The 15,226-nt window shown below is 46.7% G+C and overlaps 1 protein-coding gene across 1 annotated transcript in view; it reads left to right on the top strand.

Annotated features, from left to right (window-relative positions):
- Window positions 1–15,226, top strand: part of LDLRAP1 (low density lipoprotein receptor adaptor protein 1) — a 94,549-nt gene that overhangs the window by 54,835 nt on the left and 24,488 nt on the right. The window contains exons 4-7 of the mRNA XM_082246540.1: window positions 2,985–3,099; window positions 3,708–3,780; window positions 5,021–5,113; window positions 14,777–14,901. Of these exons, the coding sequence (XP_082102666.1) occupies window positions 2,985–3,099; window positions 3,708–3,780; window positions 5,021–5,113; window positions 14,777–14,901 (406 nt within the window). The remainder of the gene's footprint in view (window positions 1–2,984; window positions 3,100–3,707; window positions 3,781–5,020; window positions 5,114–14,776; window positions 14,902–15,226) is intronic.

Consider the following 15,226-nt stretch of genomic DNA (forward strand, 5'->3'; position numbering starts at 1 on the left):
AGGACTTGAATGATCAGAAACCATAAACCGCAAAAAAGCCTGTCGTATGAGAACGTTTGCTCAGATTTTGCTGTGAAACAATGAGGTAAAATCATTTGCCAGATTTTAACTTGGTGTGTACTTCAGTTTGTTATAACATTTTTCAATCCCCCTCCCCCCCCCCCCCTCCCTCCACTGAGGCTGCACTGGTAATCCGTACCCTGCTTCTCAGTGCAGATGTCCCCTTGTGGTTACCGGCTCGTGTGACAGTCTGAGGAAAAGAAATGACGATCGCGTGTTAAAAAGCAGCTGTGATTGGCTCTTTACAGGCTATGTGATCAGCTGTGTCTTAAGGACACAGCGATCTCGGGGCCGGGTGGGCGCTGTTCTGGAAGGATGTAATTTGATGCCCTCCCAAAATTAGACAACCATGCTGTAGCTGTCATTTGGCTATAGTCGACAAGCGGCTAAAGGAGAGGCTGGACTTCCAAAGTCCGATCCGTGGAGGGCTGCAGTGTCTTGGAACTTTGTCCCATCTCCACACAGGATCTCTGGAATCAGTGACCATGGGATTCTTGGTTACCTCTTAAGCCCTTCTCCCCTGATTGCTCAGTTTGGCCAGGCAACCAGCTCTTGGAAGAGTCCCAGTTGTGCCAAACTTCTTCAATTTGAGAATTCTGGAGGCCACTTGGAAACCTTCAGTGTATGTATTTTAGAGGTTTTCAAATCCTTTCCAATTTAATTTACCACAGGAAGACCCCAATCAAGGTGTAGAAACATCTCAGCAATGAGCAAGATAAATTGGGCACCTGCGCTATGTTTTTAGTGTTCTTACAAATGGTCCTTTCATACGGGCTTTCCGCCCGGCTGACTCTTTTTGCTCAGCGGGGATCGATTCCCCTCTGAGCAGGCAAATGATGGATCTGTCTCTGCTTACTTGCAGAGAGACTTGTCAGATCCCCGCTCTCCTCTATGGGAGTTCGGATGAAAACTGACTGCCTGTCTATCTGATCCTCCAGATGGATGGAAAATAGGGTTTCCATCTGTCTGGATTTCATGGACCACATCAGATCAGATAGCAGCGGGTGTCAGCGGAGATGTCACTGCTGCCCCATAGGGATGCATGGAGCATCCGATCAGGTCCGCCTGAAAAAAAACGAACAGGGGCCAAAGGGTCAAACTACTTATGCCAATGTGGTATTTCATACATTTGCAAACCTTCTGAAATTCTTTCACTTTGTCATTATGGGGGTACTGAGCCTAAAGTAGCTGTAAAGGTAGGGTTTTTTAATCCTCCTTCATACTTGCCCACTGTGTGCAATGGAATTGCACAAAATTGCCCAGAACCTCCTCTGAGTCCCCTGCTGGCTCCTCCTTTCTAGTGCCCCACAGGAAGCCATTTCCCATGGGGGTGCTCGCTCCAGAGCCCAGCTGCTGGGTCTGACACAGCAGAGCTTGGCTACACTCCTTTTTCTTGTCACTGGCTTTGACCGCACTGAGGCCAATGGCTCCTGGTGCCCCAGCAAAGCCAGTGAGACACAAAAGTGAGGGGCGAGAAGAGCTGCATACGTGCACAGCTCTGGATTGATTGAGGGCTCAGGTAAGTATAGGGTATGAGGGACCAAAAGCAATGCCTAAATTCCCCCCCCACTAAATTCAAGGAATGCATCAAGTAAGTCTAAACTTTAAAACTACTTTAATGAGGGGAAGAAATTCAAACTGGTAGTATCGGGCTACAATATAACAATTGAAAGCGTAGTATCTGAATATTTCATGAACTATGAACGCACTGTATGTCAAGCTTACAGTATAGCTTTTTCAGGAGCGGGTACCTCTGGCAGTGGCATTAAAAAATAGTTCTTTAACCTTGATGGCACACAATTGCATTTTATGTGACCTTTAAATGTTGCTGAAGTGTGGTTTTTTTTTTTTTTTTTTTTTTTTTTTTTTTTAACCAGCCTCAAACGTTCCAGGGATGGTTGTTGCCCCAGAGCCTAGATGCACACAAAGCCTTTGATATTGAATGGTCCTACCTATCACTGTCCTACGTAAATTTTGGTTTTGGGAGCCACTTTATAACTTGTGTTGTGGGTTGGGTATATAGGATATAAACCCATCTTGGAGTCAATGGGTGCATTTTTACCTTTCCTATTCAACAGGGTACTAGGTAGGGTTGTCCACTGTCCCTTCTTAATCGCCCTGGTGATGGAACCATTGGCAGCCCATATCCCGAACTTTCCCCACAACTAACCTGGATATACATTGCTACCCTAGAAGCATGTGTCACTTTACACAGGTTACATGCCATTTACATTTATTGGACCTCTAATCCACCCTCAGTTTTGCGTATTCTACAACAGTTTGGTTCCTTCCCTGGGTCCTGGGTTAATTGGTCTAAATCACACACGTTCTCTATGGATCCGCATTTACCCCTTACTCTAACCCCCAGACTGTCCCCTGAAACCCACTGACCACTTTACATACCTTGGAATTGAAAAACTGGTTTCTATATTGAAAATGTTTTGCTTCCTTACATTGAAACTATGAAAACCAAATGTATGCTGTGGTTTGAGACTTTTCCTTACTGTAATGGACAGATTTGAATTTAGTTTTTTCTACCAGAGCTACAATGTATACGCGGACTCCCCCTGTATATGTACCAAAAAAACTTTTTGTCTTCAAGAACCCTGCATTGCACCTGCGATCTGCTTGGGGTTTTGGAACACCAGTCTGTGTGCTGTGTGCTCGTACGAAGACTCAATGAACTACAAGGCAAAGGCTGTCGGTACTTGTAATTTTCACATTCACAGGATACTGTGAATGAATGATGTGGCTGGGTGGGACTTGGCCTTTTAAAGCTTTGGTTTCAAGTGCCCAAAGCTCCTGAGGGAGGCAGCATAACCCTACTTCTCTGAATAACCTACATCCTGTGTCCTGCAATGTACTTAGTTTTTACAGTCAAGACCAACATTCTATTTTTCCCTTCCCTTTTTTATTTTTTTCAGGATATCCTATTGCACAGCTGATAAGCTACATGATAAAGTTTTTGCCTACATTGCTCAGAGCCAGCAGAATGAAACCTTGGAATGCCATGCATTTCTCTGCTCGAAACGGAAAATGGTAACCTTAATGTTTTTGTATGTGAATTATTGGACCACTAAATCTTGATTTTATGGATCTAGATTGTGACCTTCCCTGACACCTTCTGTGTGCTGCTTTACTTCTGTAGTTCTTATAGTATGTTTTGTGTTTTTTTTTTTTTTTTTTTTTTTTTTTTTCTTTTTGTCCCACTGTGAGATAATTAAAGTGGAGCTTTTTAAAGCTATTTAATTTTTAATATTCAAAGCAAACTCTCCATCTCTCTCAATGCTTTATTTTTCTGCAAAATCCATTTGAGAAAACGCCCCTTGGCATTCCCTTCCCAGAATTTATCTGCCCTTAGCTCGGGCATGCTTAGCTGAGAGCCCCTTCTCAAAGATGAAAGAAATGCTGATGAAGACTTTTAGGATGTATGAAATTTTTGCCTAGGCAAGAAACCAGTAAGCAACTGAAGAGATGAAAGAAAATTTAATTTTCAGGGTCAGTTGGCAAAACAGTGGTGGGCTTTTAGTAGTTTTGTAGGTTTTAGTAGTAATATACTGTAATTTTGTTACTGCTTACTACTTGTATAGTGCAAGCTGTGTACATTTTTCTTCCTAAACAGGAACTTCTGCTCTTTTTTTGTTTAGGCCCAAGCTGTTACATTAACAGTAGCTCAAGCTTTTAAGGTGGCGTTTGAATTTTGGCAAGTATCTCGGGATAGTGAGTATACCATGATTTTTTTTTTTATTGTAATGTATTGACCTGCTCAAGAACTAGGTTGTCTTAGATTTTAGGCAGATGTAAAAACCTAATTTAGTAGTCGCATAATTTGACTGAAACTGCTAAACTGGCCTTAAGCTGTGCTTTTGCTCTAATTACCTGCAATATTTCTTAAATATCTATACAGTGGTCTTGCATTGCTGATTATAACTTTGCATTCATCTGCGTTTTACTGCTAAGATGTATAAACTCCTTAATAGTTAATAGTTTGTGGTAAAGTGGGAATGACACTAGACCCAATAGACTCAGTTCTCAAGCTATAACAAACCTATAATATAACACACACACAATTTTATTCTCACAAAGGGGAGTACATTAACTTTTTAAATTGTTGCTTGGCATCTTTAGAGGCAACTTAGAGACCCTTATCTGAAAGAAGCCACCCAGAATTGGGTTAGAATTCCTCCAATGCCCTAAAGACTAAGGTGGTTTTGCAGCACCAAATCCCTGGCTCTATTTTCTTGCTGTCCAACTCCCCAACGGCTGGTTGCTTAAAAACTCTAAGTTGATCAAAGGGTTTTTCAGGGGGTTGGGTTCTCTCTATGCATTTGAGACCTCTGCATATTTGAAGTCCCTTCCACAATTCCCTACTATTTGATAGGACATTTTTGGGCCTCTGTTAGGCTTTACTTGACACCGCAGGTTACACTAGGTTTATTCCTATATGGTTTAATGATTTGCTCCCTGAACTTGGTAAGCTGCAGGGTTACAAAGTTGGGCCACGATGGGCATTCTGACAATTTCTCACTTATGCGATGAACAATCCTTTAAATCATTTCTGCAAGTATGATTAGCGTTTTCTCTAGATAAGAGGTCTTTCTACCAGTACTTCCAAATCAGACATGTATTCCTTGTCCAAAATGGCTCCCTTAGCTTTTAGATTAGGTACCCCACTATTTAAATGCAAGTTTTAAGCTGTAGGATTCAATGGAGCCTACTTCTGAGATTTGTGTTCTCTAATTTCAGTCCTGTTGTGACTCATTTTTCTCATTGGACTCAACTGAAAAAAATGCTTATCCTGGTGTTAGCGTTGTGAATTGAGACCATTGTCCTAATTTGTGCTTTGGGAACACTTTGTATTCAGCTAGACAGCTAAAATTTCAGTTGACTTTGGGCCATGCATACATTGGGTTATGGCCCTGGAGATACAGTTACTACCACGCTTGATTTACTGTTTCAGATAAAGAGAAGCGAGAAAAGTCCGGCTCTGATGGTGAAGTGGCAAGCAGCTCTCAGTCTGAAAGTTCCTCAAGTCTCACCAGTGTTAAAGGAGGTGAGCTCAAAATTCTTTAACCCCTTCATGACAGGGTAAAAAATCTTAATGCCTGAACTTTTAAGTATTTTACTAAATGCTTGTCACTTTCCCACAAGTGGGAAATATGGATTACCGTTCACCTGGATACACAAAGTAGTTTGTGTGTGTGTGTGTGTGTGTGTGTGTGTGTGTGTGTGGTTTTTTTTTTTTTTTTTTTTAACTCTTGACCATAGGGTTACAGCGCCACCTTCAGGGGTAGGACTCTAGGTAGAAACAGCTGGGACACTTTAGGGGCAGCGTTAATTGGCAGTCACCCCCCCCCCCCAAATCTGCCAGCTGAGCTTTGTCGCGGTGGGTGTTTTTATTTATTTTTTTTATCATCCATGGACAGACTCAGCCTGATCATCAGCTGAATAGGTTATGCTGCCCCCTGCAGGAGTAGTCAAGGCAGTACAAAATTTAAAATGTACACACCCACAGGGCTGTCCCCGCAGGCATTACCCACCCACACTAAGCTCAGCAAACCAGTTTGTGCCTTCCTAGAGGGGAGTAGGACATAGGTTTCTCTGAGGGACTCGGGTTTTTTTTTTTGGTTTTTAATATATATATATTTATATATAATATAATATAATATAATATAATATAATATAATTTCTCCTGGTGATCTACAAGCAATGCCAGCTGGGGCTTCTAGATCCCTATGGTCCCCCCAGCCTCTCCTACGAGCGTGAGCAGGTTCTAGCCCTGCACTAGGCCTCGCCACAACAGTGCCCCTTCCCAGATGGGGACGAGCCTGCAAGCGGGTGCCTCGCCAGGAAGTGACGACCTAGAATGCCCTGAGTCGCAGCGTACCCCTCGGCTGGCAGCACCCCCACTTAGGGTGGGAAGGAAGTCTGCCCAGAGTCGCGCCCACCCGGTCCATGGTATGGTGAATAAATGTGACGACCCCTCTGCCCCTGGTGGCCTTGGGGGGGGGGGGGGGGGTTGATGTGGGCCCTCTCCTGGGCATAATGGGACCTGTGCCTCCTAAAAGATCCCCCTGGCCTGCCCGGTACCCAGCCTGTGTGCCTATCCATCTTTTTTCCATTCCCATGGGAGGGGGCAGAGACTGGGGCGCCTTGAGAGGGTAGCATGGTGGCTTGCTGGATCCTTGAGGCCTTCATGGTGTCGGTCCCTGGCCGCATGGCAAGCCGTGGGTGACACCATCTGAAGTGTGGGCAATGTCCTGAATTCTCCCATTGACTTGTATGGAGCAGCCATTTTTCCCTGCTTCCAATTGCAATGCATTGGCAACTATGTTTGTGTAGTCCTCTGTACTGCATTGTGCAGTGTGACCTTTTACATCACTTCATGTGCTTCTGCTTCCTGCTGCTGCCCAAAATTTCCTGTCTCTTCTCCATGCTGCTGAGGATGATCAGGAGGGTTTTTTCTCTGGAGGTGGGTACAGTACTGGTGTCTTTGCGGGCGTATTCCTGCACACTCTGCTGTTTAGTTTAAAGGGGAACTCTGCAGACCGCTGCATCGGTGGTGGAAACCGCGATTGGCGTTTCTTAAAGCGACAGTACTCCAATTTTTAACTTTTAAATATGGAGTCCCAGACTGTAAATTCACCCTCAGACCCACTCTGCAACTCCCGGACAGTTCGGATCGCAGTCGCTGGCCACAATTTCAACAGCTTTGGTAAGCCTGGCAACAAAAGTTGATTTTGTCATGAAAAAGGTTAATGACCGGAAACGGCTACTGCCTGATTCAGAGGCTGTGGTTGCCCGGACGCCCCCTCCTTGAAGGGTCACTGTCAGATGCTGAAGAGGACCGGTCTTTAGCTGCAGCGTGGGAACGCGCTTTGGTGGAAGCCCTGATTATTTCAGTGTGGGGTACTTTAAAATTGGCTGAGCCCACACCGGCAGGGACGCGGGTGGCTTTTGGCTCCCGCAAGATTGAAAAATCTGGCAAGATTTTTTCCTTGTCCCGACACTTTACGATCTGAATGAGCAATGGTGGCGCGTTAAGCACGTTTAGTGGTGCCAAAACTCTTTAACGCCAGTATCCTTTTGCTGATACGGTTTCAAACCGTTGGACGGTGCCACCTAAGTGGACCACCCTGTTTCCAGATTGAATGAATCTATTGTGCCTGTGGAAGATTCCTCAGTTTTTACAGATCCGATGGACAGGCAGGTGGAATCACTTTCCCGCCATCCACGTGTTGGCGTGTTCCATTTTGAAACCGGTTTTTGTCTGTCTGTCTTGGTTTCAGATGTTTACGGAATGGATTAGGGTCCTGAAGGGGTCTTTGGACCCTCAAAGTTTCTCTGGAAACAGCTGGAACTTTTGGACCCGGTGGCCCAGGCCCTGGTGTTCCCGTGTGATGCCTCCCTGGAATCAGCTCCCCTGGTGGCCAGAGTTTTGGCTGTGGAGATTGCCTTGAGATGCATGGTTTGGCTGAAGAGCTGGTCGGCTGACCAAGCTTTCAAGAAAGCCCAGACGGATCTCCCTTTTCTGGGTGAACGTTTGTTGACTCTTTGGATGAGTTGATCAAAGGTCTGAAGGGCGGAAAGAACTCTTCTTCCTCAATCCTCAAAGGTAAAACACCTCCGTACTAAGCGGGGCCCTTCCTTTACTGCTCAGATGTGTTTTTTGTGTTCCTGGGGCGCGAGAAACGGGTAAGCCGTTCAAAGCTTCTGGAGGGGCTAAAAAGCATTGGAGTATGCCCAAATCCAGTCAGTCCAGTGCTGAAGACGAGCCCTCTTCAGCATGAAGGGGGGTGCCCTCACCCGTCTGGGGCGGGGGTAAATCTGCACTGCTTTCAGTATCTCTGGGATTCCTTCATTCAGTACAATTGTGTTTGCGCTGGTTTTTTTGGGTACAAGATAGATTTTGGTCTCGGCCGGGGACAGGTTTTTTTTGACAATTCTTCACCTGTGTCCAGAGCGTTTAAAGGATCTTCGGGCAGCTGTGTAGGATCTCCTGGCTCAAGGGGGTGATTGTGCTGAACTGTTCACGGAACCCAGAAAGGAGGGCAAGGTGCGTCCCATCCTGGATCTTAAGGCTCTGAACCGCTTTGTGCGGGTGCAGAAGTTTCGAATGGAGTTCATTCAGTCAGTGGTGGCATCCTTGAACCAAAGGGATTTTATGGCCTCCATAGATATCAAGGATGCGTATCTCCACATCCCCCATCTTGGAGGGACATATCCCTTTCCTCCGCTTTGCTGTGGCAGAGGAGCATTATCAATTTGTGGCGTTACCTTTTTGGTCTCGCCTCCGCTCCAAGAATCTATACCAAGGTCCTGGCCCCTGTGCTGGCCTTGTTACATCAGCGAGGTATCTCTATTGTGGGATATCTGGGCAGTCTCCTGTTGCAAGCAGTCTTATTCGGATCTGTTGGGCAACGTCTCAATTACGGTTCAGACCCTTCAGGACTTCGGGTGTATGGTCCAATTTACAGAAATCTGCTCTAAAGCCATCCGTATGGGTTATCTGGAGCGGACTCTTGACTGCTCTGGCAAGGGTCTTTCTTCCCTTAGACAAGCTTCAGTAACTGCAAAGGGCAATCAGGTTGCTGATGGAAACCATCAAACTTCATTGCAGACTTGCATGAGGGCTCTGGGCCTGATGGTGTCGACCTTTCAAAGCAGTCCTGTTTGCCCAGTTTCACTCGAGACCTTCTGCAGAAGGAGATTCTGGTAAAGTGGAACAGGGATCCTCAGTCATTGGACCAGAAGATTCGTTTGAGCCATCTCATGAAGTTGGCTCTATCCTAGTGGTGGATCCAGTCACCTGTTCTGTGCCAGGGCAAGTCTTTTTCCTGCTGCTGTTCTGGACAGTGGTGCCCATGGACGCCAGCCTGTCGGGTTGCGGTGGAGTGCTAGGGAAACTTTGTGCCCAGGGGACCTGGGCAGCAAAGTCTCTCTCCTGATCAATATTCTGGAGCAATCAAGCTATGCCTGCTCAATTGGACAAGCTGACTTCACGGCTCTCCGGTTCGGGTACAGTCTGACAATGCCACGGCTGTGACTTGCATCATCAAGAGTGCCCTGGCGGCCAAGGAGGTGGCGGAGATTCTGGTTTGGGTGGGAGCCAATGTTCAGCTCTTCCTGCAGTCCACATTTCGGGTGTGGAGAATTTGCAAGCAAATTACCTGAGTCAGGTGTTGGTCCTTTCATTTGGAAATGTTTCACCTACTGTGTGCCCAGTGGGGGACTCCGGGGGTGATTCTGTGTCTTGTTTCATCAGGAAACTTCAGCGGTTTGTGGCCAGGTCTTGGGATCCTCTGGCCGACGCCACAGACGCTCTGGCGGTTCCTTGGACCCGATATTGCCTGATTTTATGCCTTCCCTCCGCTCATACTCCTGCCAAGGTTTCTTCGTCGGGTGGCCATGGAAGGCATTCCAGTCGTTCTGGTGGAACCAGACTGGCCTCGGCGGTCTTGGTACGCAGAACTGGTAAAACTGGTCGCGCATCCTCCATGGCGACTTCCTCTAAGGGAAGATCTGCTGTCTCAAGGGCCGCTCTTCCATCTGGCTTTAACTGCCTGGCTGTTGAAAGCAAGGTGTTAAGGAATAGAGGTCTTTCCATCTCCATGATTCCTAACCCTTTGAAGGCCAGGAAATCGACATCTAGGAAGATCTATAATTGTACGTGGAAATCGTACATTTCATGGTGTGAATCGCTGCAGCTGCACCCTTGCTTGTTTTCTATAGCTAGGGTTTTTGCCGTTTTACAAAAAGGGGTTGAGCAGGACTTGGTGTTGGGCACTCCTAAGGGTCAGGTGTCTGCCTTGGTAGCCAATGGATGTTGGAAGTAAATGGCCTATAGCTTGATTTGCACTTTTGTTCAAGGGGTGCATCATCTGGCTCCTCCGAGGAGATCTGTTACCTCTGTGGGATCTCAATCTGGTGCTGTTCTTCAAAAACCTCCTTTTGAGAACATTAGATTTCTCTGCTTTCCTTGTCGCAGAAGGTTGCCTTCTTGGTGGCTTGAACTTCTGCTCGCAGAGTATCTGAGTTGGCGGTGCTGTCCTGTCCGACTTAGTTGGTGGTCCACAGGGATAAAGTGGTCCTCTGACCTAATCCGTCTTTTCTCCCTAAGGTGGTGTCAGATTTTCACCTTATGAAGACATCCTGTTGCCTTCCGTCCGAAGCATCCCAAAGAAATTGCCTTGCATTCCCTGGATGTGGTCCGGGCGATAAGAGTTTATCTGACGGTTACTGAGTCCTTTAGAAAATCTGACTTTGTTCTTATGGAGGGCCCTCGCAAAGGTTTGGCTGCGTCTGCTGTGACCAATTTGAGATTGATCTGGCAGATGGTTGTTCAGGCTTATTCCATCAAGGGTCAGGTTCCTCCTTTTCCTGTGAAGATGCATTCTACTAGAGCGCTGAGTGCTTCTTGGGCTTTTTGCCATCTGTTCTACAAGTTTGTAAGACAGCGACTTGTCTGTCCATGCATACTTTTACTAAATTCTACATGTTAGATTTGTTGGCATCTTCAGATGCATATTTTGGCCGCAAGGTTTTGCAGGCTGCTGTTTATAAGAGAATGTTTGTTTTTCTCTTAGGGTCCTTTCACACTGTCCGCATCCGCCGGCGGACTCTGTTCTGCTCAGCGGGGATCGATCTGCCGATCCCCCGCTGAGCAGGTGGCTGACAGCTCCATCTCCGCTCTGTTAGGAGATGGAGCTGTTGGATCCCTGCTGTCCTCTATGGGGGACTTGGATGAAAACGGACCGCCTGTCCGTTCTCATCTAAACCGATCCGCTGGACGGATGGAAAATGGGGTTTCCATCCGTCCGGTTTTCACGCGGACATCCACTACCCCATAGGGATGCATGGAGGATCCAATCAGGTCCACCTAAAAAAAACTGACAGGCAAATCGATCGTGTGAAAGGAGCCTTGGGTCTTTTTACCTGGGTGAGCTGTTTGGTTGAGCTCCATGTTACCCATTTTGGCTAAGTTTAGCCTTTTGGAGTTACTTTCTGGTAGCTTTCTTCCCACTCCTCATGCCTACACTGCTTTGGGGACGTCCCACTCAGCTGATGATCAGGCTGCGTCCGTCAATGGACGATGGGGGGGGGGGGAAGATTTTTGTAACTTACCATAAAATCTTTTTCTCTCTGAAGTCAATCGACAGACGCAGCACCTGCCCCTCTTATTTGGGGATTTTTTTTTTTTTTTTTTTCCACCGATTGCAACTTACCTGGTTTTCTGAGCTGTGTGGGTTGGTTATGCCTGCGGGGACAGCCCCGTGGGCTTGTACATGTTACATTTTTGTACTGCCTAGACTACTCCTGCAGGGGGTAGCATAACCCATTTGGCTGATCAGGCTTCATCTGTCTATAGACTTCAGAGCGGATTTATGGTAAGATCTTACAGAAATTTTTTTTTTCTCTCCTCCCTCACCAGGGACATGCATGACTGTGCTACTGCTGTTTGCGTCAGTGTTCCTGGCCAATGGCCCACCACCTAGGGGCAAGGAGGTATATCTATCTCTGCAGGGATATCTGCGATCACTCATCAACTAAGTATGCCCTTCCTCCCCCCCCCCCCCCCCCCCCTGTAGGCTGTAGGTACTCCCTGGGATAGTCAGCCCTGCAGAGTATCCACTTCCTCTTCCTAACGGCTGGATGTCCGTGCACTCTGCAGGGACTTAGTGGGTAGCACAGGCCATTACTTTTGGGTGGCAGCTATTTTTGTGTAGTCTGCAGCTCTTTTGGAGTAGCCACTCTCAGTTGGCTGTTCTGGCAAGGCCTTTTTTCTTCCTGGGCAGTTGTCTTTTGTGAGTCACTCCCAGTTGCCCGTTTTGGCAAGGACTCCTGACAGTCATTTGCAGTGCCCTGTCTGCAGGTCCAGTGTAGGGGCAGGTACTGGCACAGAGCCCGTGCTTCTGCACAGAACACAGCCAAGTCCCTCTCAGGTGTCTGTGTTGGGTCCTCTCCCAATCTGAGCAGCCCTAGGTGGGTGGGATGCCATTCTCACTGACATGTGTTTCTCCCAGCAGTTCAGTGTCACAGGGGTTATCGCCTATGGAACCTCATGCACGCTGACCACTTGGTCCATTCAGTGGAGGCACAAGATCCCTCTGGCCAGTCTATCTTTTGGACGCACTTTTGGTGGTCCTTGAGTCCTTTGTTTCCTGGATGGTGGTGAAGCTGGGGCGCAAGGTGGGTAAAAAGCATCCTCCATCCACTGCTTCCTCTTCCAAGTGATGGCATGGGCCTTGAACCCTCACATAGCAAGGATGACTCGGCTGCTACAGTTGATGCTTGAGGCACTGGTGGCTGCAATTATTACCTGTGTGCAGGAAACTCTAAAAAATTTGAGGTTTCCACTGGGGCAACCGAAGAGGTTGCTGTCACCTCTGATACTCATGAGCTGTCAGTTTTTACTAACCCTGCCTACTTTAATACATTTTTACTAGTGTAGTCCTTAAACTTTTTTCAGTATGTTATTCTTTTTGGTGAGGCCCTTCTGGAGTGGACCTCTTCTCGCTATCCCCCCGCCCCATCATAAAAAATCCTCCCCATTTCTTGGTTGAACAAGCCATTCATAGTTCTGGTGGAGAAATCTTCATCCGTTTGCTGGCTCAGACCTACACACTGTCCTGGCTACAGTCCTTGTATCTAAAAAGCTCACCGAGCAGGCAACACTTCTCCGACTGGTTAAGGAGCAGGTTTCCCTGGTCTATGTGGAACTGGTGGACCAACGTGTGTGTTGCTGCTGCTCGGTTGCTTTCAAAATTAATCTCGGCTGCGGCCATTCAGAGTCCTCTGGCTTAATTGTTAGTTTGTGGACTGGACTTCTAAGAAGGCTCTGGCAGAGTTGCTCTTCCAGGACCAGTGGCGCTATGGTACGCTGGGTGAGGTTTTCAAGAATCTTATGGGAGGGAAGAATTCCTTTCTTCCACAAGAGGACAAGAAGCTGCAATGTATGCAGGGTCCTCCTTTTTTTTTTTTTTTTTTTTTTTTTTTCTGCTACTCCTCGGGCAAGCATTCAAAGGCCTCCTTAGGAGGCCTGAAATACAAAAAAAGCGCGTTCCCAGCTCAACTCGCCAACCAGTCTTTAAACCCCTATTTGCAACCAACTGAATTATCCTGTTGGCACACTTTTGCAAATGCATGTGAAAACTGCAGAGCTACTCCAAGGCCACCCCAGGCTCTTCTGGCCGCTTCTTCTCTTCCGGTGATGTCACATCCGCCATGCATTCCACACTGGGTGGCCAGGACTTCCTAGTGCCCACAGGATGTTCCATCTCCAACGGTTCCCTGGCACAGCGCGGGGTCTGCAGGACGGAGAAGAGTGATATTTTTATATTGTGATGAGCCTATTCTCAATTCTGTGAGGATTTTTAACCTTGGTGAATAAACACAACTTTTAACTGCTACACTTGGGTGGCACTTCCATCTCTTCCCTTTGTTCTCACTTCACAAAGCACCCCAGTATTATCTGCAATCCTAAATCTTAAAAATTTGAGAGGTTCCATAGAAGCACATGCAATTCTAATGGATAGAGGGCAGATGAGCCTGGAGGGAGCCCACCCCTCAAAGGCACGGGGGCACACTGGACACATAGCACAATGGCAGCAAAGGTGTCCAGTAGGGATCGACCGATTAAAAAAAGAATAACAGCGTTTTAAAGTAGGGATCGACCGATTATCGGCAAAGCTTATATATCGGGGGCTGATGGGCACTTTGCCTGATGTATTGGAATTGGCCCCTGAGGTTACCGATATTGCTCATATTTCAGTAAAGTGCTTGTACCGGAGTGATGCCTGCACCTAGAGGCATCACCCTGGTACCGGTACCCCCCCCCCCTCCCCAACCCCGTGGCTACAGCAGCCGAAGACCCGATCAAAGCCGCGTTCGGCTCTGATCGGGTCTCCATGCAAAAATCCGGAAGTGATATCATGACATCACTTTCGGGTACTGGCGCCAGATTCAGAAGAATGACTGCATTCAAAACAGCCAAACTTGGCATTTTGAATGTTGAGTGCAGAGGAGGGGTTTGGGGTCCTCCAGATCTCTCCAAGTACCTGTCAAAAAAAATAATTTTGTACATTTAAAAAAAAATAAAAAATTTACCGATATGCATTGGCCAAAATTCTGGCTGTGACCTTCAATGAACACTGAGAAATTAATTTTTTTGCTATGCACTGTAAAATTTCATTCATGTTCCTTCATTGAAGGACCCAACACCCACTACATCTTTGATGGACTGCTCAGTTAGTCAAAGCAGGAAAATTAGGGGCTGCCCATTGGTGGTGCTGTAGTCCTTTTTATGCCTAGTGTTCTACTCCTGAAGGTGGTGCTTTAATCCTACTGTCAAGAATGCTGACAAGCTGTGCCAACAAACTGAGAAAGGGATTTTATGCTGAGGGTGAACAATGACTGATCCCTGTGATGGGAAATGGGGGGGTGTATTGCAGCAATTGGGTAACAACCAGACCTCCCAGTTATCGATCTTTAGTACAAGATCTAGGGCTCAGTCTGCGCTGGGCACAAACACTGGTACAAGGCCTTACAGGATGAAGACCTACTTCAGTGAGGTTTTATAAATGCATACACTTGAAGGAGTTAAAAAATAGTTTCTCCAAAACATGTAGTTGGGCTTTAATTCAGTCATGGTTTATTTATAGAAATACTACATTGCCTTTTTGTGTAACATGACTTGTTTCTGTGCTAAATTTTAAAGCTGCAGGTAATCTCTTGGAACTAGATGAAGCTAGCAAAGCTTTGGATATACTGAAAGCCAGAGACAATCACTTTGAAGGTCTGTTTCAACAAGATGCTGCTAGTGAAAACAACAACATTGTATGGGTAAGTTAACCACTGCAACACTGGATACTTTAAACCCTTCCTGTCCAGGCCAATTTTCAGATTTCAGGACTGCTTTGACAATTAGTTATGCAACAGTGTACCGAACTTTCATTTCTTTTGGTGGTAATTAATCACCACTGGGTATTTCTTTTGTTCATTGACTGACACAGCTCCTGATTCTTCTTAACCGCTGGGTTATACTGCCCCCCCCCCCCACAGGAATAGGAAAAAGCTTGACTACCCCCTATGGGCAGTCCCAGGGGGGTATACACCCACTCACAGCTATAGGCACTTTGTTTTTTTTCCTGCCTAGTCAGCTGTAAGG

Source organism: Pelophylax lessonae (assembly GCF_965119305.1).
Source record: "Pelophylax lessonae genome assembly, chromosome: 2".
In the NCBI taxonomy this organism is placed as follows: Eukaryota; Metazoa; Chordata; class Amphibia; order Anura; family Ranidae; genus Pelophylax; species Pelophylax lessonae.